The sequence below is a fragment of the Athene noctua genome, chromosome 4 (genome assembly GCF_965140245.1).
Source record: "Athene noctua chromosome 4, bAthNoc1.hap1.1, whole genome shotgun sequence".
In the NCBI taxonomy this organism is placed as follows: domain Eukaryota; kingdom Metazoa; phylum Chordata; class Aves; order Strigiformes; family Strigidae; genus Athene; species Athene noctua.
Window position 1 is genome coordinate 82,357,868 of NC_134040.1, and position 24,108 is coordinate 82,381,975.

Consider the following 24,108-nt stretch of genomic DNA (forward strand, 5'->3'; position numbering starts at 1 on the left):
CAAAAATCTATTCAGATAATATAAACAACTAAAAGCATTTTGCAGTGGTCATAAGCAGTATTTAATAAAAAAATTAAATTTGAATATAAAATCCAAAGTTCACTTGTAACATTTCATAAGCTATTTGAAAACTACTACGTTCATAAGAAGCATCAGGATCTGTATGTCTATATAAACAGTTAGTTATGAGAGCAGGAGTATAGTTTGCTCTTGCCACTGACATCTCTCACTCTTACAGACAGTAACACCGGGTCATTACCTCTGGCTTTTTCCTAGATTTACAGACTCCAAATGGAACGAATGCCAATACGTAATACAGTATTTAAACACTAATTTTTCCTTTCTACAGCTCACTTAGATTTGTTTTCAATAATTGCAGTTTAGGCTAAATATTGCTTTTTTTCTATATATAAAAGTTGTGCATACTCTTTTTAATTACATGAATTTGTTTAAAAAAAAACCCTGGAAGTGATTAGTGAAATATATACACACACAATTTTGTCCCACATTGAAGAAAACAAACTACCAGCTGCAACTATTCTAATTTTGCTTACCAGCATTGCACGTTTTTCTTCATCTCCTTTTCTTTCTCTCTTCTCATTTTTTTTCCTGAAAATCTCTTGCAGCTACAATACAAACCATTTTGTGCTTATTTAGTTTTCAGGCCATTTCACATGCATAACAATAATTCATCATGAGGAACACTGAAAACAGTATTAAAACATAGTTCTTTACTAAAATATCAGTGTTTCAGTGATGCTTTACTGTTCATATTCATGCTTTCAAGGTACTTCTGTGACCTTAATCATCACACAGGAAGGAAAAAGGATAAATTTTTTTTTACAAAGTAAATCTAGGAATTCTATTTGGGAGCATGATACTAAGAACATCCTATTTGGCTCTACATTTTAACTAATCCAGCCTACACAAAAAGGGGGAGTTCCAGCCTTTTTCACCACCTCTAGGCACATCCTTTCTTGTCGGGTACTAATTAGTATCTGTGTGGCTACGCAGTCACCTGGATCAATCTTTTTTTCATATTGTTAGTTTTCAACCAGATCAGTTCTTACTCCTGCTGGCACAAGGGAGGAGTGGAAACACCTGGTGGGGGTGAAACATTCCCCTTCAGCAGCAACAAACTACTACTCAAGAGTAATTTATCAAGTACCCTTTTTTTTCAAGTCTGTTCAAAGAATACCTTCAGGTCTTGTAAAATACCCCTTTCACAACCTTCTCTACATTAAGAGCTTTAAACATGACTTCTGAGAAAACCTCAAATACAAGATTTAAAACATACAGATTCTTGAGCATATTTGTTTTTTGAAATTATAAAATCTTTAGAGTAAGAACTAGTCTGTACTTATCTTTCTTTGTAAGAATCTGTTTTATTTAGGTATTTTTATTTATAGTACTTATTAATATTCCCAAACCATTAGAAAAAAAAGTGTCACAGTGTTTATTCTTCACAGCAAGAAAGAGCAGTGTTAACTATGATGACATCTGTATCTCTATCAGTTAACAGCTTCTCAAAAACTGTACGTGAAAATACTGTACTGCCACTTGTAGCATCTGCTAATCTCAAAGTGGGCTGGAAAAAGAATAAACACTGTGGCTGATTAATTTGTGCTATCTAGAATATGGTATTTTCAGAACTGAACATCATGTCTGTAACACAATTGTGGAAGTTGTTTCAAAGACCCGATTTTACCTACCACAAGTCTGATAAAAACCTGATATTGTAAAAACATGCACACAGAGTTCCCCAGAGTTTGGAATGTGAAAGATAAAAGTGTGTGTGACAAATTTGCAAGCAAATTTTCCAAATTTAACTTCAGAATACTGTATTTCAGAGAAGGCAGGTGACTAAGACAAAGGGATCAGCAAGTTCTACTACAGGGGTATGACAACACTGAAATAAATTAATACAGTGTTTAGCGATTAAATAGCAAATGCATTTCTAAGTAACATTCTATGAATTTCCAGAATTGACTACTGTGTTCTGGAATTGTTTTTAAGGCAAATACAGACCGGAATACTGTGTGTGTCACCTTATCAAGTTTTGACTATGGGATCAATTTACAGACCTTGGAATGTTTTTTCTGATTTTTTGCAAACCTACAGGCACAAATTACTAAACTATGCTGACAAGAAAAGAGTCATGATAGAACATTTAGCTGGATGGCCCAGAATATTACACAGATTGCAACCCAAAAACGTGGAAAGAAGAAAGGTAAATGAAGAGAGAGAAGTACAAGGAAAATACCTTGTGAAAAGTGAAGTGACAAGACATGAAGTAGGAGAGAAGAGTAGCAGTGATTGAAAAACCAAAAAAAGATCAGTAAAAAGCAATGCATCCTTCGATGTGTTTGCCCTGCCACAGAGGCAAAGGGAGAGGATTCTGTTGCATTCATCATTAAAGCACTTGCTAAACTTGTAGAAATGGATCTTTTGTTCAGAAGGCGTGCTATAGGATACCAGCGAGTAGAACAGTGAATGCAAAAAGGATCTAGGAGCACTTTCATAGGAACCTTGTTTGAAACAGGATAATGAGATTGACTGCTAAAAGCAGCAAAACCAAGATCTCCTGTAACAAGGCAACACAATCCTTCTGTTCCTTGACCTCACCCCTATGACATAAGCAAAGAGGAAAGCACAAACACCATGGAATTAGTTTACAAAAACACTAAAGCTGTTATCAGAAAAATTAAGTATTTTTCAACTCTTCACTGCACACACTCTTCTCTTCAAGAATCACGTAACATGCAATCCCTACACCAATCCCTTCAGAGTCTCTTTATTTCCAAAATTGAATAGCATTAACTATAAACCCAATTTTATGACAGCTGACTGTAATCAGTGGAGGAGTATTTTGCAAATGCTGGGTATTGTTCAAATGGCAGTGCTTAAAGTCTCCTCTTCCAGGCACACAGGAGATGATGCATACCCAGGCAAGGCGAGTGCAGATACAAAATGTATGTTCTGGGGCCAGGTCTACTACAGCTGCAGCATCACTGAATAAACTTTTATTTTCATATGTACTTTTATTTACACAGACACTATGCATCTACCTACCTATTTTAGTCCTTATCACTTCAGATCTAAGATTCTGACTTACAGGCTTTGATATAATTTTTGAAGGGTCACTGACACACTAATCACGCAGAGTTAGGGTCAGTTAATTTATAAAAGGTGGAGAACAGTATATTTAATATTTGAAAATTCTTCTTTCTTTCTTCTATCCACCAAGTCTGGTAACAGAAAAAGAAGGAGAAATTTTTATCAAGGACCATGACAAAGAACAAATAAAAAAGCAGGATACGAAGAGGACTAAAAAAAGTATAGTTAAAAAGAAAGATGGAAAGATGCAATATTCATAGTTAAATGTTGAACTTGCTTCCTGCCTTATATACTTATTTGATTTCATTTTCAGCATCAATTGCTGAAAGACAAAGCCTCCTGCTTCAATTTCCTCTCACTTAGCTGTTGTAATGGAAGACTTCTTTTTTAAAAGAAGTTGTTTGTCTATTCTACCATATTTTGTTTTATTGAATCACTAAAGACTTTTTTTTTCTTTTTTGCCTTTTTTTTTTTCTTCCCCCTTCTTCCTCTATTTTTCCTTTGACCAATTAATCCAATCTTGGCTGGCTTCTTCCCCTGACTGGAGGAGATGGTAACTAGGAATTAGCAAATATAAGGATGTGTACATTTAATAGTAGAACATAAAAAATTATCAGCATACCACAATCTGCAAGTGGCATCAGCTTACAAAATAAATGAGACCTGTTCTGCTTAAGCCATGCCACCAGAAAACAAGCCCCCAGATCTCACTTTCTTGAAAAGGAGAACTGAGAGAAGTTCAGTGTGTCGAGGACAGATTTTTTCATGTTTCCATTTTCTTTAGGTTAGCATAGCTTATCTGAATCAAGTCTTAGAACTTGACTTGAAAACAATTAAGAAACAACACACAGGAAATTAGTGTCTTCTTTTTAAATAAATTATGGTCTTACACTTAAATCTATTCCATATGTCTGTTTCATTCTTTATATTTTGTTCCACCTGCTTCAGCAAGGCAGTGGGCTTTTTTTCATATGTATTTACTGTATTTATTTATAAACTCAACTGCACAAAAAACGTACAAAGATAAGAACTGATGTCTTCTGCAAATTTATTTTTTTTTTTACACCTGATTAATTTCTTATAAATATTTCTTATTCTATTAATCGCCCGTACTTGTTCAGTAGAAATTAACAGCCTTGTCTTCAGAAAGCTTGTCTAAACCACTAACCACAAAATTTTAGATGTTAATTTCTAAAGAAATGTCAAAAACTATGTTCCATAATAGTGTTTCAGCATAATCCTAGACATCTGCTGTGTATGGACATTACCAGTTTATAAAACTCTGATGTATATTGTTCAGTTTGTTAATGTAAAGCCATGTAGTAATTGAAAAATCAGAAGACCTAATGTTGAGTGGGCAATCTGCTGCATTTCATGATTTAAAAAAAATGATCCATTTTTTACTTCATCACTGACATTTGTTCAGAATAGCATTAATTATTCCTCCCGTTTCTTTTAAAATCAGAAAATAAATGAAACAAACATAAATCTGACATAACCCTCTTGTTCCAAGGCTTTTTAATTTTATAGTCAGTGCAAACATTATCCTCCTGTACTAAGTGGATCCTATCACATGAAAACTTATGAAGTATTTTAATTTTAAGTGGAATTATCCGATTTATCATGATAAAAATCAAAATGCAGTGGATGATTAAGATTTTTTTAAGATTTTCTTTTGGGTGCCAAATTCTTCTTAATGCACAAATCTCAAGGACAAGTGAAATAAGCTAATCTTTCTTTTAAAGTCTTGGCCTTTTAGAACTGTTTACATTTTTAACTAGAAGAAAACTCAACTCTCTGCTTAAATAATTTGTAAGAATAATTTACAGAACTGCTTTTCCAAGCAATAAACTGAGTAAAGCTCTAGTTTGAAAAATATTGTAATTCAGACTTGTAATGTAACAAAACCTTGGATGCAACAAAGATACTGCCAAGTTCTAGATGTCCTGCCAACTGTTCCAAAGCACATGAAAATTATTCAGTTCAATTCTGCTACCAGGAATATTGTCCTTAAAAAGAAATCACTGAACCTCATCTTAGGAAATTGCTTCAGCATGTGGATTTCATGGACTGAACCAGATATAGGTACGATATGTACAGATATATGTACAATAGGCTTTATTCCACTACAAATCTTGTCCAAAACAGATGATAGTGTCACATTATGTAGTCAATATTTTCAGGTCACCTGGAATTATAAGCAGAATGAACAACAAAGTGAAGGAATCTCCCAGGAAAAGATTCTTTTGCAAGTCCCTCCATCATTATGGCAATTAAATAATTCTGCTGACCATTGGTACAGCAATATTACTTTATTAACCTAGCTATCTGTGAATATAGTAGCAATTAAAACGATCCAGAAAAAAAACCTGGAACTAAGCTTCAAAAATCATTATACACAATACGCACTGTAACAGGGAGCTACTATTTACAACTTACATTATTTACATTCAATAAGGCAAAAACCCAATCACGTTCAGTGAAGAATAGCTCATGTTCTCATGATTACTGACATCATAAGTCTCAAACCAGACAAAAAAAAAAAAAGAATTTCAATACTACATCAAATATTCAGACTGAAAATATACATACCACTAGGAATTCCTTTTTGTCCACCATCTCATTGCCGTCAGTATCAAACATGTTGAAAGCAATTCTAAAACCTGCATGTGGCTCTGCCAAAAAAAAACCCCATTCAATTATTTATTTGCTTTGAAAGAAAGCAAATATAAAACTCTAAAAAATTATTTAGTTTCTGTTTATAAAAGCCATATCCTCAACTAATTTAAATTAGTACATTTGTGGACACAGTAAATGCAAATCACAATATCTGTAAAACAATTATTATCCATGTTATGAAAACAGAAGGTATGCTCGCAAATTCATACATTAGGGGAAACAGATAGCAGAAATAGAACATGAAATAGCCAAGAAAAATATCTCACAGTAGTGGCTGGTTGGGTTGTTGAGTGTTACTTTATAAATAGAGTCCATTTTATGTTACAAAACACAAATTAGTAGAAAATAAATTTTCTATGAAAACACTGTTCTAAGACACTTTAAAAAGTTTTTCAGAAAAGGTACTGTATGCAACTTCTAGTCAAAAGAAATGATGTGTTGAAAATGACACAGAATTTTCTTGTTTACATGCTTAGTCAATGAACTTTGAAATCAGGTTAGAATTTTAAATTATTTCCAGAACATGGGGACTTTGAAGGTAACTGTAAGTGAAGTCTTTAGGCAACATTTTGGTGATATTCAATGATTTGCAATATGGATGAATTATGGTCAGAAGTTAGTCCAGATAACAAAGAAATAATGGAAGAATATCCATTGATTCAGCAGTTAGGGACTGTAAGGGTTCTGGGTCAAGTTCCTACTTTGATTCATAACAGGAACTCAGATCATGTCTGAAAAAAAACCCTAATGAATTCAACAGAAGTGTTTTATTAACATTCAAATGAAAGACAAGTAAAACACTTTGCTTCTTCCCAAAAAGCACCTCTTAAAATACTAAAACAGTCTGTATCAGTCTTCGTTTACTCTGAGTTCTTCTACTTTGGTTTTACGGGTGGTAGAAGAATAAGTGTTCACTTTGGTTAGTGTTTTCTAACAGAAATAAACATTTAGTTTGACAGATTTTGTATTTTATCTTTGTGGCATTGATATCACCCATTATGCACTAATAGGTGAAAGAAGCCAATAATAATGTATATCTTCCGTTTCTCCCTGTACTCAATGTCCTTTATGAACTTCAGTAAATTTAGCTAGAAACCCTGTAGGAATTTCAAAGACGATAAAGATTCCAGTAGGACAGGAGAGGTTGAAATGGACATAGAAATGCATGATACATTTTTTTTTCCATATTGGGATATACGGGGGAAACAAAAAAAAAAAAAAAAAAAAAGAAAAAAGAGTATTGTAACGTACAGCAATATATTCAGAACATAGAAATTTGTAAGTTTTGGCATTTTTCAAAAAATACTTACTTGTTAAAATACATAAGAGGAATAAATATTCTGTGTAAGATATCACACCTGAAGACAAAAAAAGAAGTTATGCTATATTAGTTTCACCTTGTCTTGACGTTCTAAACTTGAAAATATTAAATCTAAAGGAGAATTCTTGTACATGTGCATATGCATATTCATACTTGTGTGCATGTGACTGTATTCAACCTGGTCAGTGAGTTATTTGTCTGAAATACTGATCTATGGGGTTGGGGTTTTTGTTTGGGTTTGGTTTTTGTTATCTTTGAGCAGGAATACATTAAGTATGGCAAATATACAAACAACTGTAAGGAACTGAAGGAAAAAATGCCTCAAACATTCATCGACACAGAAAACCTCAAGGACAAGCTGTGTGGCCTTTGGATTAGTCTAAGGAATGTCACCCAAGGAAGCAGGAGTGTATCGAAGGATGCATCCCCCACTCCCTTGCAGTTGCACTGACAGACTCCTTAGATAAAGGGGGAGACATGGAGTGAGTGAAACCAGGTCGTTTTCCCCGAGTAAGTGGCACAAGTACCACTAAGCCCTCTGTGACTCTGTTGTGCAAGCCAGACACCATGCTTGCCTTGCCTAACGACTTGCTACTGACTAATGGGCCTTCGCCACTGAAGAACTGGCAAGAGGTGATCATTTCTGGGATACCCGAGAAGATCTCTGGGAACAAAGGAGAAACAAAAGCTGGGCAATGACCACCGACTCAACTGGAACCCATGCTCCACTTTTTTCCTCATCTCTCGTAGAAATGAATTTGTGGAATACCTGCCCCTCCTCGTCTAGTATGCTAATCAGCTGGTAAAATGAACTTACAAGGGTAACAGAAACTTTCCTATGCGTGCACCCACCACCCAGGATTACTGGACCCGAGACAATGCTGCATCCAGGGGTGGTGATCCAGATTTCTTTGACTCTCCTTCTCTCCTTTTTCTTTTCTTTCCTTTCTTTTCTTTCTTATAGATTTATAAGAGACCACATCGTTTATTATCCTTCTCCAAGTTTAAATTGTTCTCTAGCACAGCACAATCGTTCTCTAGCACTCTAACACATTTTAACCAGTCATTTGGTGTTGTTTCACCTTTAATTTAACCCAAGGAGATCATAGAACCGTTGCAATTCTCTGAGCTTCCAGTCCGGGTCATGACAACAACTGCAGTCAGTGGAGAACAGATCATTAAACAGAAGCTGGCTAGATTCTTAGAAGCTAATATAAATTATTTACTCAATTTTCTTTCCAAAAACCCCACCAGTAATTCATGACAACACTCTAACAGTATGAGAACATTTACTCTGAGAACACTTGTAGTGCTCCCTCCTGATATGTACCTTTTGAATACAGTTCTTTAATATGTGCTTTGTAACTGCATGTCCTATATTAATTGAAAACTTGGCCTCCTGTTACTTAAGAAAGCATAGATTTGGGTTTTTCACTTGTCTTTACATGCACATTTTCATAATCATCACTTGAAATTTATATTAAAACTCTTACTAAATGAATGTGAAAATTTTGTTAAATATTTTTAAAGCCTGTTAGACACATTTGTACTATCTCTTCTTCTACATTCAGAATATCTGTAAGGAATACATTCCAAGCTTTTCATTTTCGTTACATGTCAAAAGTTAATCACAGTGTGGAATGGCACTTCCTTTTCTCTTCAGAAGTGATTAAGGCAAAAGTTAAATTAGAGCTGAATTCAATATCCAAATCATTCAGTATCCATGTCTGGTACCATAAACTGTACTTCTGCTTTTCTAGCTCTTGGGTAAAGAGATAACCTTGCAGAATGACCACAGTACCAACAAAGAGAAGCATTTTACAGTTCAGTGAGAACTGAAAACAATGACTTGCAGCTCTCCCAAAAGTCCTTAGCTCTAATGATCTTCGAGGCTGAACTAGCAAAACTGGTTCCTGATTTCTAACCAATTGATTTTGTCTGTCCTCCAAAACCAAAAGTGTTAAGTCAGTCCACAATATTAGACTATTTCAAAAGAGTTAAAAAAAAAAAAGTATTTAGATGCCTGAGAGTAAAGATGTCTATCAGCTGGGATTTTCAAAAGTTGCGGGCTGTCTCCTTGATTTCAGTCCAACTCAGGTGCAAAAGTTTTTCTAAAAACAGCCACATCTTTGGATGTTCAAATATCTTTTAAAATCTGACTTAACTGAATATGTGACAAACTATGTAAATAGTAATCTGATTTTTTTTAACTGAAAAACCTGTACAATTAAAACTCAAAACACTGTATCGTTCATGTGATTATAATTAGTGAACATATTTAACATCAGCACTTCCAACACAGCCAAAGTAAGAAACTAGCATCTTCCACTAATATTTACAGCACAAAAAGTTCTGAATTAATTCTGTCCTGAAAGAATACTCAGGAGGGACTTTCTGTCCTCTTGAATAGATGAGATATGAAATCCCAGCTATATTTCTCTTGGATCTGTCCAAATGACCCTCCAAAGCTTTGATCATACAATACTCCTCCCTAAAAGTCAGTTGTCCTGAAAGGGGAGCACTTTCAAGACTATCAGGTCTCCTGTCCTCACACAGACAAGAAAAAATAACCAACCACAGAGATTTCCACAGATATCACAGACTGGTATATAAAGGCAATACAAAAGAAAGACTTAAGTAAATTGTCTTTGGAACCAAATCACATACTACAAAGAACCAGTAAAACGCTCAACCTTTACCAGCTGAAACGTTGCCCTCCCAACTTCCAATCCATTCATGGGGAAAAAAAAAAAAAAAAAGCACCCACAATACAAAAAGGTATTTTCCCACCTTTTGATCCAAGAGCAAATTTAAGTCTTCAGAACCAAGATTTTGCTACTGCTAGTAGATCTAGTTAGGAGGGCTACAAAGTCTTTTTAATACCACCTACTCTTTTCTTCAATTTACACATAGCTCTACACTACACTGAAGACCAGCAAAGATTAAAGGTAGGCATTTAAGTAACGCATGCTCTATGCTTTATCTTCTTGATTTTATACAGCAGTTTGCAGACATTAGTTTTCAAAGGCCTGCTTGAATCTGTTTGGACAAGCAGCTATCAAGAAATCAGATACCTCAAAGGTTCTCATTCAGTGATGTAAAACGTTCTTTAATAGCCAGTCAATAAATGTAAATATGTATTTTTGTTTGTTTGAGGACACCTTCCTTGTTGCAAAACAGAGGAAGAAAGTGCAGTTGTCAAGCAGTCCATCACAGGTACCAAGAGAGCAATATAAAATGCCTTGAAAGTGTTCTCTCCTTTTGTCTGTACTGGTATATTGTAGTTGTAGACAGACAGTTCTGGTTCATTGCTCTGAGTGTTAGGGGAGAGAGGCTCTGTAATGACGACTGAATGGAAAGAAAAGCTTACACTAAGATAAGAAAGAAGGACGTTGCTCAAGGGTAACATGTAAAAATAAAACTTAAGGATAACTGGCATAAACCTATGTGGCTCATCTGATTTAAATGAATCTATAGAAAAATGAATGGACATAGGCTTTTGCTAATTGCTTCACAGTAAAATGTGTATATTATAAAGAAAATTAGTAAATTAATCTTGGAGTTTTCATGTTATGTACTAAATAAACACTAAATTAGAATTAAGGAGACCTGAATTCTATTCCCATTCCTTTCACTGGCTTACTGGATGACCTTATCAGTCATAAGACTAATCATGTTTTCTTATATTATCTATAAAATGGGATAATGGAACTCACTTTTTCATAAAGCATGCTGAAAAGCTATGTAAGTGCTAAAGTTTATTGCTAATTTTACCAGCTTACTATGACAGTTTTGAGTCCTCTTAATTCTATCAACTTTGGTAGAATTTCACTGGTGGAAAACTGGAGTAAGATATTGGTGAATCAAGACTGAACGTTACAGACATTTAATTACAGATTTCATAAGCAACATCCAGATACATTTATTTTGAACTGATAACTTATTAGATTCTGAAGCTGAATTTTTATGTAATTAATATTTCAAACATCAGCTGTTGACTATACAGAAAGCAGCCTAGAGCAAGGAAACACAGTACAAAGATGTGCCAGCTTCTGCCCCTCTGGAGTTCTGGCTGCACACTCAGAAAAAAGAGATTCAAGCCTGGGACTCTCTTCTGATAGTAGGTGCATACTTACTCCTTTAAGAAATTTGAGCTGCATATGAATTAGCTTCATCAACTACTTGCACATGTTCGATTGGAATTTTGTTGCTAGCATGCTTAGTTTAAACATTCGCAAAGTTTTATGAATGTTTAAATTTACAGCAAGTACTTGTGGCTGCTTTCGAAAACACTTAGAACACTCCACCAAACCTTTGCCATTCTGAATATAAGGAATATGTGGATTATTTACTGCAAATAGCTTTTAAATGTCTGTATACAAGCCATCATAGGTTTCTTTTTTTCTATGGTTTTTGTTTTTGAAGTGATAGAGGGAAAAAAAAAAAAAAAGAGGAGACCAGGAGTGGCTCTTGACTAATAGTGTGAGTTTTAAAAGCTATCAAAGCCCTCACCTGCAGAATTTAAAGGGATACATAGCATTTCTGAAAGCATGTTGTTAAGAAAATGCTTATTCAGTGATATAAGAATACTGTCTTTAAAAATAAGCACATCACTAAACCTATTAAATAAAGAGATATTGTGTCTTTATTAGAATATTCTGTCTATACATCACTTTTCATTACAACAGATGGAACTTGAAACATTCAAAGATCACTTTAACAAACTCAAATATACCAATTCACTTGAAGAGGCTAGCTGTAAGATGGCATGATTAAAACACTGTAGAGACTAAAGGGAACTTTTTCATGATGTAAAACGTAAAAGCAACAAACACTTTTTATCTTTCTGAAGATGTGACTCAAACATGATCACTTTAGCCATAATAAATTAAGACAAGTGATAATTTGGTTCAGGAAAATAAATTCTTAACTCTCACCTTTCTCATTAAGATTACGGAAAAGTTTGGATGATCCTTTCCAAACTGGTGGTGTCTCCATGAGGATCTGATTCAGTTCCTAAAAAATAAGATTTAAGAAAAATTATGTATTTAAATATTTAATGAAGTCATTAACAGATTATGAGTAAATGCTAGGAAATCAATATAAAAGACAAGGAACTGCATGCAAATCTACCAGTTAATTTAACTTCAGTTTACACCAATGACTTTGGAAGTAACTCAAGCCCATATATAAATTTTGCACACAAGATTATTTTAAGAATTGCTCATCTGCACAAATACTGTTTCCAGAGTTGGAGAGAGACATGTAATGTATTTGTTGCTGAAATTACTCACCACTACTCATATTCACTGAAGCCAAGGATAAATCCCCCTGGATTTCGGTAAGGTTTTCATAGAAGCTCCAAGCAACTGTTCTTTTAAAAACCCTCCACCTGAACTAAAGCAAACTTCACCCGTGAACATGAACGGACTTTACTTAAAATACAGGGATACAGAGAGAGTCTTTCTGCAGTTGTATAAATGAAAAAAAAAAAAAAAAAAAGAGGTACTTAACCATGACAAAAGGTAGAGTGTGGCTTAAGTATTTCAGGCAGCTCTGGATACACCTGCTACACTCAGAAACTAAAGAAAGTCAGTTAGATATGGGCTGAGGAAGGAACTGATAGAGGCTTGAGAAAATCAGTAAATCCAACATAACAGGCACAGCTGCTCACGTATCTTTGAGATTCTGGATTCAGCTGAGTCTGAAGTGACAAAACCAAAGAAATTAAAGCCTGTCTTCTTTTTTTTAAAATAAAGATTAAAAAACTCCATTATTTCTCCTGTGTCTCTAAGCTTACATCATGAAAGAAGATTAATGTATCAAAATCTATGGCTGTAGAACAGCACAGGAATTACTACCCACCTGCTTTGAAAGGGATCGCCACCTTTTAGCACCTGCAACAAAAGACAAAGTTACGAACGCACAGAATTTAGTTATGCCTATGTGGTGTCATAAAAATTAGACTGCATCTATACTGTGTTTTCTAGCCAAAGAAGAGGTATTGTCTTTACTTCATGAAGCTAATCTTCAACCTGGTTGAGAAAAATTCTCTTTATATTATTAAAAAGATAGTAAGATTAATACATACCTAAACTCCTAACTTTAAAGAACCAATTCAGATATGTAGTTTTAAATCCAACTCTGCTTCAGTGAGAGAAAAGACTTTCTACCTCCAAAATACACCATTAAAACATTAAACAGGAAACAGAGGGCATTCGTGTTAACCTGTAGCATCAATATTCTGAAATGATTATTTAGCAGCAGTAGTATTACAATGCAGATTGTAGGGAGACCTAGATTCTGTCCCTTGCTTCAGAGACCACTCATACTTTTAAAGCAAATACAGAAAAAAATCCTTGAAACTACACCAGGTGCTAATACTCTCTTCAGCCATTCCTCGTTAACTCAGATTTATACTCCCTTTTTAGAGCCTCTGTTAGGCTCAATTTTCTGTAAGCGGTTTTAACAGAGGAGCTGAAGAGGGCCTCCAGTTCAGAACTGGGACCGCTCATTAATACTGAAAACTAATGAATAAGACTGAGCAGATACTTTCTTCCTAATGCCTTACATGTCAGACTCCAGGAGCTGAGAAAGATACTTGCATTTGACAACAGTTGCCCACAGCCATCCAAGAATTCAAAACCTGAGGTTCATCACCACCCTCTCAAGGCGAACATTTGCACAGATTCAATACTAAGATAAAGCACTGTGAATATCAGAATTCACAAAGGTACAAAAAGTAGCATAGTATGGGGTCAAATCCATAACTTTTTGGCTGGTAAAGGTTCATTTTTATAGAGCAAAACAATCCATAGTGTTAGAAATCCCTCCTGATGAACTCCATGCTCCATGAAATAATTATCACAATACAAAAGCTACTCGCTATGGTCTTTAGTTCATGGTTAGAGACTCACTGAAATTTTAGTTTTACGTCTTGTTAAAGGTTAGCACCAAGACTGTCTGCAAATCTCACGCCATGATGGAATTGTATCAAGCAACATCTAACACGAGCTAACAGATTTTCACATACTTTTCAGTTTAATATTTTAATGTCAGTTAAAGTCTTGTCACAAAATACTAAATAAAACCCAACAAAACAACCCAATTTGCCATACGAATTGATGTTTATACCTACCATAAAAAAATATGGGAATAAATATATCTAAATTTTCAATCAGATAATTTCCCAGTCTCATACATTATATGTAGATTTTCTTTCTAGACAAGCAAGTGAAGATTTATGTGTAGATACATACTTCCTAGAGCTCAGTATTAGGCTAAAATTACTATAGTTAGAGCTGAAGAGAACAAAATATATTTCCTCTTCTCTTAGTTGGCTTTCTAAATATATAAACATATATTCAGATGATAAAAATGTATCAAGCATGACTGTTAAAAATATTACATTTTCCCAAATGAAAGCCTGCACCAAAGGCAGCGGCAACAAATTAATTACAGATTTATTTCATATTTTTTTATAATAACTGCCTGGAGTCAAAATTTACATTTCATAAAAGAAAATATACTCTTACCATATTAGTTAGTGTTTAATCAAAAAAGGAAGTGAACACCCTCTTGACTTTTGTAGGGTTTACAAGATTTCCAAAGTAAATCAATCACAATAGATGCATTCACTCCATCACAAATCTCAGCCAGGTCTAGGATTATTAGCTTTTCTATACAGCAGACATAAAGAGCTACTATTATTACTCTTCAAAGGGCATTTTTGCTTTTTGACAAAACTCAAGACCTTTCTAGTCTTCATCCATAAAAAACCCCAACAGGTATATGCTCTTTTTTTTTTCTGCAAAATATATATGCTCTAGTATGTCAGCCTGGGTAGACCCAATTATTTACAACTTGCAACTGAGTTACAAAATAATCCAAAAAAACCAAAATAAGATGCTTAGAATGTATTATTTTATTCAGAAAAATACCTTCCTTAAACTTACTAACTCCATGAGAGAAAGACAGAAAATTAAGACTTGCCCAAACAGACAAAGTGGTACTTTTGACATAGCTGCAGTACAAAGGTGAAAATTAACATAGTCAGAGATAAGAAGCTAGAAGTGGTAATCTGCAGATCATCTACTTCACCTATGACTTCCTACTTGTCAGCCTTCTGTCCAAACGTCCCAGACAATATGACTTCCACTATAATGAAGTCATCCACTTCTATTTAGTTACAGTCTCTTACACTATCCCTTAAAATAATTATCTCAGTCATGTGATCTCTGATACTAGTCTATAAAACTAAAGGCCATTCAGGTTAGTTTTGCTTTCAGTCTCAGAGATGAACTGGATGTACAAGAAGGATTTTGATACAAACAAGGTTTGCTACACTGAACTCAGAAGGGTGCCTGACCACATCTCTTCTCCTTTGGCATGAGATGAACAGAACATCCTTGTGAGCTTAACACTTCTTGGTTTGTTTTTGTTTTAAAATCTGAATACTTGCTGTGAGAGAGGAGGAATCATAAATTTCCTTAGCATGGAAAAAACCAGCAAACCATATAAACAGTGTGGTCAAACCAGTCAAAGTGTCATAAAATGGAGTTAAAATGAAATGTTTAACTGATGCCCAGTATATAGAACAAATGCTTCATGACTATACATGGTGAAACCCAATTCCACAGCAACAAAAGAAGGAAGACTTGGAGATCTGGGCAGAGGAAGTAGACATAAAGTGCTGATGTGTATTTGTATTAACTTCAATAATAAGGAGGAATCTGCTTCCTCTCTTTTAACTGCAGAGCAAAAAAAAGACAATGAAGATTTGCTTTCTGGTAAGAGTTTCAAAGTTTTACAAGTTTTCACCATCTAAGATCTATCTTCTCTCTTCACTGTTACAATGAGATTATATCTTTATTCAAAAGTTGTAGAAGTTTTGATCACTGATGTGCCGTGGCTGAATTCTTTCCTCTTGTTTCATTACTCTTAAGAGAACAAAGGGGAAAAATCTAACATCTGCACAGAGCTTTAAGCTCTCCTCTGACTGTTTCAGCCGCTTTTGACTGTTCTCTATACTAGCTTTGTGGTATACACTTTAGGAAGAAAGACCTAAGGTGAGTTATTATACATGTCACACCTGAGCAAAGATACTCACTTTTCCCCAGAAGTTGTGTGCTGCTACCAATGCACTGCAAGCCTGAGGGCCAGGAAATCAAACTAGATCTGAAATGGATCACCTTACTATTTAGTCACTCTTTGATACTTAAAGCAAAAATTTTACAATAAGTGAACTAAATCTGATAGTTTATTTTTCATTAATTTAATTAACACATAGCACTAACTCTGGCAACTTTTAAATGTAGAAAGTGGATCCCCTGGGGGACTGAATTTGTACTCAAAGCGTGTGATTTAGAAAGCCATGATACGGTTATCTCTGTAGGGCAAAAAACCCCCCACATGATAACAGATGACAATTTAAGATGGCAAAAATACCAAAACAATGTTATTCTAAATTACTTCAATGTTATTCGAAATTACAACAATCAAACAGAAGTAGTAATCAAAAGCAAATGGAAAAATAACATACACCACTGGCATTTTCCCTAGCAATTTTATCAATATAAAACTCCTGCTTACGTTTGGGTTCATCATTTGTGACAGCCTGAATGAAGTCATATGGAGTCATATATAGCTGTCCTTCAAATTCTAAACTGGCAAACCTACGAAACCGTTGCTCCCGAGGAGTTGCATAAAGGTGTAAATCTTCAAGGTCTGATCTGTTTTCTGTAACCTTCAAAGACAGAAGGAAACAATTTTAATGTATGAAAAAAATTTTGGTTTACAATTGCCACCGCCATTCACCATATAGAAACTGTAAATGTAAAGTTGATAGTCAAATGCATCCGGATTTTTTTGTATGGTAAGAGGTGAAACTACAGTCAGGATTTCACTGCTACCATTTTCAGTCTTCTGCAATTCTAGTAATAAATCTTTATGCACTGAAATTGTTGACACTACCCAAGCTCAGAAAAAAAAAGAAAAAGAGGAAAAAAAGGTGAAAAAGAAAGAACTTAGGCTCTTGAATCCTAGAAAAAGGGGCAAATTTAACTCAAGGAAGTCCATGTAACTTCAGCAGTCAGATTTTAAACAGTTCTGCTAAAATTATTTCAGTTGCCTGACATTTTCAGCAAAGAATGCAATAACATTTTTTTATATTGCTTCTTAGTGTACAGCGCATCTGTTGACAATAGCAGGCAAGACACCTCCATAATATACTCCAGTGTAAATCTACAGATACTGCTATTTCAAGCGTTCAATGCAATTAAAGCTACCATACTTGTGGAAACAGAAGAAGAGAAAAGCATAATTATTCCTCCAGAGTTACAGAAGTACTATATGGCATTAAGTTCACACCTCATGAGAGCTTAGAGATGTCAGGAGTTTCTGGTATATTAACCATCCAGTTGATTTACATGTAACCTTAGTAGTACAAAACTGTAAGTGTTCTAAATTATATCTTTGTGTTAACACTGTCAAACCTTTTAACAGAAAATATGCTACTGCTATAACTTGCCCATATATGCACTTATACTTCCCCATAACAAGGCAAGCTCCTCTGCAGAATCCGTATCTTGAAGAAAATGCAAGTATCTTGAACTTATTTTCAGACATGAAAAAAACAAACCCAAATCGTTTCATAAAAGGAAGACCAATGATATGACTAATTTCTCCTAGTATGTTAAAATAGGAATGCAGCATCTTACATCCCAAGCTGCCACTGCTCCCACTATTCTTGTCATTTCATACAGTACCCCTAAAATTCTCCAGGTGACAAACTAAGGAAAGGCAACAAATAGCACATGGTTTAGTTAACTAATGTTTATGTTGTCTTTTAACAACTAAGAAAACAGCCAAACATATTTTGCTTTTCAGAGAGGCATCTAAACACGAAGAGAAGTTTGGAGATGTCTGCAATTGCTGTCTCCTAAGAGGTAACAGTCCTCAATTACAAATGGAAATTGGTTTTGCAAAAACTTTCCAAAGGCATGTTTATCTTGGGCAGTCAGAAATCTGGGTTTACTTCCCTTTTGCTTTCCAAACAATGTCCTTAAAAAATAAAACATTAGTAAGACTACTGCAGTGAAACAAAATTTTATGGCCTCAGTTGTAACTAGAAGATTAAATTATGTTTGTAAAACAGACACATCAAAAACGATTGTGTCTAGAAGAGGTCAACACTTCCTATTTAGAGAAAAAAACAAAAAAAATCACATGTGTAATCACAATGTAACAGAAGAGTTACTATTTCTTGATTTTACATATGGCAGCCTTAGTACCTCAATACTTGAGGACATTTTAACCAGCCTTCTAGAAGGAAACAAGACTACTGACTGCGTAGTTCTCTTTCTGGACTGTCTCTAGTCTTTTTGAAATTATTGCTTCTATTGTATGCATGTGTGTGAAAATCTTTCACTTCAATGGAAAAAACTGTCATAGAAAGTAAGAGTAACTGCAGTGTTTATACAATCACTTAATTTTCAGTAGATTGCTCTCCATGCAAATATTCTGCACTTCTTCCTGAGGAGGTCTCTGGTTTTTATCATTTTCAAATGATTACCAAATTAAATATGGGGAGAAATAAAAACAAATCTAACAGCCAGATCTATAAACTCACATTAGAATGACAGAAAAAAACCTGAATTATCTTCTGACACACTCACATGCAAGCCAAAGTATTTCTGTCCTATCTCACTATTTGAATATTATGGTCTGACTGATCCTTCAGCAATCCAGCATTCAAGTGGGATTTATACGACTCGACTGTTTCAGCAGAGCTTTTCGTGACATAACTGATTATTCCTGTACTTGAAGTTTAATAATCTACTTTATTTTTGATACGTGTTATTTTATCACTGTTAAAAACATGCTTTTGAATACATGCAGGTTGTAAGCATGAACAATAAAGCAGTATTTCTGCAAACTGAAAAGAAACCGCTTCAACGCCATAATAAACATGCAGTACGTACAATTGTAATCAGTCATAATCGATCATACATAATCAGGAGAATCTGTAGATTACGTATCACTCAAGAAATATCACCTTAGTTTTGATCACTGTTAGTATTTGGAACATGTTGAGATTCTTTGCTCTCAAGAAATTCACACTACCTCAGTTACTATTGCTTAATATTTCGCTTGAGACAGAAAAGCATTTGCTAGATTCTCAGACACATATTTCAACACTTCCTTAAGTACTCTATGCTACTGTAAGTACAAAATAACATACTACAAACACAGAATTTTCCAGACACGCTTAAACTTAACTCATGTCAGTATTCAGGTCTGCAAAACCTTAATTTCTGCCTCATTTTAGCCAATCTACAGTTTCCCTCTGACTAGGTACCAATGCCAATATTTCATGCTCTGGCTCAAAGTCAGCGTAACCCGATATGAACACAGCCTGCCACCAAAAAGAGCAGTACCTCCCTAAAGGCTCCATACCCTGCATGCCCTTGCTCTGGCACTTTACGTTCATTTTTCCAAGAGTCAAACTGGATAAGGGAGATGGTCTGACTGAGAACTTTTTGTTTTGGTGGTGTTATTTTTCAGCCAGATAAATGCCTGGATCTACCCCACAAGAAGAGTGACTTATTTCAAAACTTAGGCCACAGGAACTTCCAGCTTACGGAAAAGAAAATATCACGTGTTCCAGCAGCAAGCTCCACCTACTTCAAGTTAAAGCGAGGAGAAAACTAGAATCTTAAGAATTAATTTATTACAAGGAATAAAAATATCACTTTATTTTGAACTTTGTGGTTTTATCTGAAAGAACCAAACCAAGTTGTTTCTGCTATTGATCCAACATGAATTCAAACAAATGCACACAGGGCTTAACACATATTAAATCACCAGTCCACACACTAAATGTCCAAATGAAGACAAGGTTTGGCTGCAGAAGACTCCAGGCACACATCGTAGCAAACTGACAAATAAAACATCTTTGGGAATAATATTATTTTTAATGCACATTTGTTGTTCAGAGCTTTCCTTCTTCTATTACTGCTTATCAACTTATGTAACATATAGCAACTTTAAGTCTCTTGCATAAAAGCTGTAATTATTAGGAACTAATCAATATGCTAATTAAAAGCCAAGCCATTCTAAAGTATGACTGCAATTTGCATTTCTTCAGGCATTCATTTAAGAAATTCCTCTCAACACATAACGATGACACATCTCCTGTCTTCCCCAGCATTAGCAGATCATAATCCAGTGAGGCAAGTATGAGAATCTTAGTGATACCAATTACTCTCCACTGATGTGTTTCATCTTTACGCCCAGGTTACGCAATCTTATTGTAGCAGCATTAGTACCAAATCCAATGGACACATGAACAAAACACAGAAAGCAGATGTTGAATACCTCAGGGAAGGTTCTGTTGGTGAAGGATTGAACAGGATTCAGTAAGATTCCAATTTCTATTTGAAGTTTCAAGATCTTATCCAGCCTAAATCTCTGTAATTATCAACAATCTTCAAAAACTTTCATGAAAGTACATCCCTTTGACAAACAAAAGAGGGGAGATTTTTTTATGCTTCTGTTTACTAACCCTCTTGGCAATCCTGCCTACTAATTACTATGATCTTGTATCATATTATGGTTCTCAGCCTTTTAAAAACTGGACGCAGCGATTTCCTTCAAGCAGAATGTCACGAATTTCCCAATACCGGTATTATCTTAATTTTAGGTTAGCTCTGGTTTACCTGAACATGTACACCAACCTACTTTGTTATTAGAACTTTTAGGGGAAAAAAAAGCCCCACAGCTGAAACCAAGAATCTCACTGGTAGCCAGAATCTCCATCCTTCCAACTTCACAACTCATGAGGTAAATAAAAAGAGGCAAGACTGAAGCTCATCAGCAGTCATGAACGATCTATTATCTTTTCCCTATTCTCAAAAAAATCTAAGCATTAGTAGTTCTAACCAAAGAGCTCATGGTTATCATCCTTCTGCCCTTTCTCCCTCAAACTCTGGTGCCTTGTTGCTCCATATTTCACCTCCCACCTGCTCTACTCCTGTGCCATAACTCTGGAGGACTGCAGAGGGAACACAGCACTGTTTTTAGGTGCTGCCATGCATGGTCTTAGCTTCCATCTACCTTCTGCAAAACCAAGAACAGAGATTGTGTGGCTTTTCTAAGCTGTTTAAATCAGCTAAGGAGAAAAAATGATCCTGGACTATTTTCTTGCTGTTCCCTAACACAGAAATGTATATACACGTACCTAATTCTCACACTGAGGAGACATTTCAAAGCACTTTCTAAAACGGATTAGCTGGATTCAGCACTTATATGCAGATGGCCACCAGGCAAACAAAACAAACATTTCCCACAGGAAAGCCCTTTTTAACATCAACTAATCAAAACAAGGTATGTAAAAAATAAATTGAAGACCAAATAGTAATTTGGCAGGGTACTTCTCTGAACAGAGAATATCACTCTTCCGTTACATGTGTTTCCGTTGTAAATCTATGCTACAAACATATTACAAACAGACTAAAATATCTGGAAAAGGCCTCGAAAGTTTCAAATTTATTATGCAAATGAAAATATGATGATAATGCTCTCTCACTAACATATTTCAAAGACTTAATATAACTCCTAAAACCTGTTTTCTACTGTATTTAGAGAGGGACATCTAACACTACAATAATGCCACCAAGTGTCTCACAGAGTAGTAGCCCTTTAGATGAAGGTCTTTGTTATGGACACTCAACATTTTTAAGTCGATCAACTTTGAAAGCATTCCTTGCAGAACCTCTTTTAGAGTGATACCTCTCTGTATTTTCTCCCTCTATCCACAGCAAAAGCTTGAGTGAAGAAAATCTAGGCTTTCTATTAAGCAAAATTAAGTGTTTAAAACCCATTCCCATTTTGGGTTCATCTTTCATGCACTACATCTATCAACGGAGACAAGTCAAAATGCCCTGAAAGTCTGGTGCTTTCACCAAAGGTTTCCGCATACTACCTGAACTTCCTCGAAGCATAGGCTAGTCTCCATTTCTGGTCCCATGTTGTCTTACTGGCTCTCAAACCTCAGAGATATGATCTGTCTGAATTTGGTATAATATGAATTAACCTGTAGGGCCTTCCGTGCAATAACTCTACGTTGCCGTAAGATGGCCTAACATGGGACACAAGCTAAAGATGACATTAAAATAGCTAGGATTTTGCAGTAGTTATGACCTCAAACTATGTGAAAATATCAATAAATGGGAATAATATGGCTCAGGTTCAGTGTAAGTAAAGTGCGGAAGACAAAACATGACATCATTACTCTTTCTATTAAAAAACACAAAAGAAATGTTCTCAGCCAAGTGTTGGTCTCGTATTACACTGTCAATAATTCAGATGTTTTATTCTGTGGCAAAAGATCTCTTTTTCCCATAGAGACAGCTTAAACACCAGATACAGGATTTTTCACTTGAAAATTGGAAAAACTGATGCCTACAAGCTCATAAAGCTCTGAAGAAGTAATCTGCTGGAATCCATTATCAAAACCCAGAACAATACTTCAACTCCCAGATTCTGAGAATATCCACAAATAATGAAAAATATTTTACAAAATAAATAGGTAAAAATATACATGCTGTGTGTGCATGCATGAAACAAAAAGCTCCAACCGTATCACATAAAAAACCCACAAATCTGCCACGTTCCAAGTCAAATGAGTGTTCTCTTTCTTTTTCCAACTGAGATAAAGGTGAGACTATTTTAGCTAAAGCAGCCAACTTTTACTACTGAAAGTGCCTTTTGCTTGCAGTCCAAAATATGTTCTGTTACAGTAGTTTAATCTTTAACTAATTTATTTCAAGTGCACGAGTTTCTTTGAATTTTTGCTTGCAAAGTAATCTGTCTTCCATCAGTGAGAATCTCTGCAAATTATTAAAATAGAAAGGTTTTCAAAGCAATGCTCTTCCTTACTTCCTTCGTTTATATTTGTCTTCAGGCTTATTTAATATGCTCCCATGTAGATAAAAGTAGCACAATTCTGTTTTCATGCTGGGTGGCCAAAAGGTTAAACGTCAAGTTCCCAGTGTGGGAAAATCCCAAAGTAGACAAAACTGTTTTGATGCTTACTGAAGCTGTATTTCTAGCAGACTACTTAGATGTAGTACAACCGACAATTCTGTTTGTTGATCCTGCTTCACTGAGATAAGGACATCACTGTATTAAAATATTTACAAGCATAGAAAGCTGAAATGTGTTTAAAATGCTGTAAAAAGCGCCCTGTTCAAATAACATACTCTTACAAGAAAGCCATGGGGTAACAATGTTTATCTGTAAGCACAGTTATTCCAGAATACCTCCAAAGCAAGTATTACACTAAAATATTCTCCAACAGTCCTTCTTACTTTAGTTTCACGGGGAAGTTACTTAATCTCTGGCAGGTCTTCAAGTTTAGTCAGTGTGTATATCCTGCTATACATGTCCATATGCTTCACTGCATCCAAGACTAAAACAGGCCAGTAGCTGGGTCTGTCCCAAACATGTATCATCCTTTTTCAACATCTTGAGGAACAAGGATTAATGCTGAGAGGTAAACTTTCCTTCTTCTTTAGCACGGTTCTCACTATAGCTGGCTGGCAAGCAATATCCTTCTCAGAATGATGACAGGGAGTAGTTTCAGATGTCATCAGGCAAAGCACAAACCATCTTCCTACATTTGGCAATTGACCTACGGCATGAAATGCACAATGCTTATGAAAAAAAAAAAAAGGTTAACTACAAGCAGTTCTTGTAAAAATGATGCTTTACGCATCTCTTGGAATGGCATTCTCTTTGAGAAGGCAGGAGAGTCTCCTCCCTAAGGGTTTGCCTTACTTTTGGGAGTTAAAAGTCTTGTTCTTCATTTCACAGAAATGGAAATACATGATGTAATCCACTTAGAAATGCGCTGCTACAAACAAACTTGACCTTCTGAATATTTTCACAAAGAGAGAGTTTGACAGTACTGCTGAGGTGCTAGGAAAAAA

The 24,108-nt window shown here is 35.2% G+C and overlaps 1 protein-coding gene across 4 annotated transcripts in view; it reads right to left on the reverse strand.

Annotated features, from left to right (window-relative positions):
- The window catches only part of MICU3 (mitochondrial calcium uptake family member 3), a 56,588-nt gene that overhangs the window by 26,696 nt on the left and 5,784 nt on the right, over positions 1-24,108 (reverse strand). For all 4 annotated transcript variants that reach the window (XM_074905903.1, XM_074905901.1, XM_074905902.1 and 1 more), the window contains exons 2-7: positions 16,709-16,862; positions 12,983-13,014; positions 12,055-12,133; positions 7,107-7,154; positions 5,710-5,792; positions 555-626 (exon numbers count right to left, since the gene is read on the reverse strand). In XM_074905903.1, the coding sequence (XP_074762004.1) occupies positions 555-626; positions 5,710-5,792; positions 7,107-7,154; positions 12,055-12,133; positions 12,983-13,014; positions 16,709-16,862 (468 nt within the window). The remainder of the gene's footprint in view (positions 1-554; positions 627-5,709; positions 5,793-7,106; positions 7,155-12,054; positions 12,134-12,982; positions 13,015-16,708; positions 16,863-24,108) is intronic.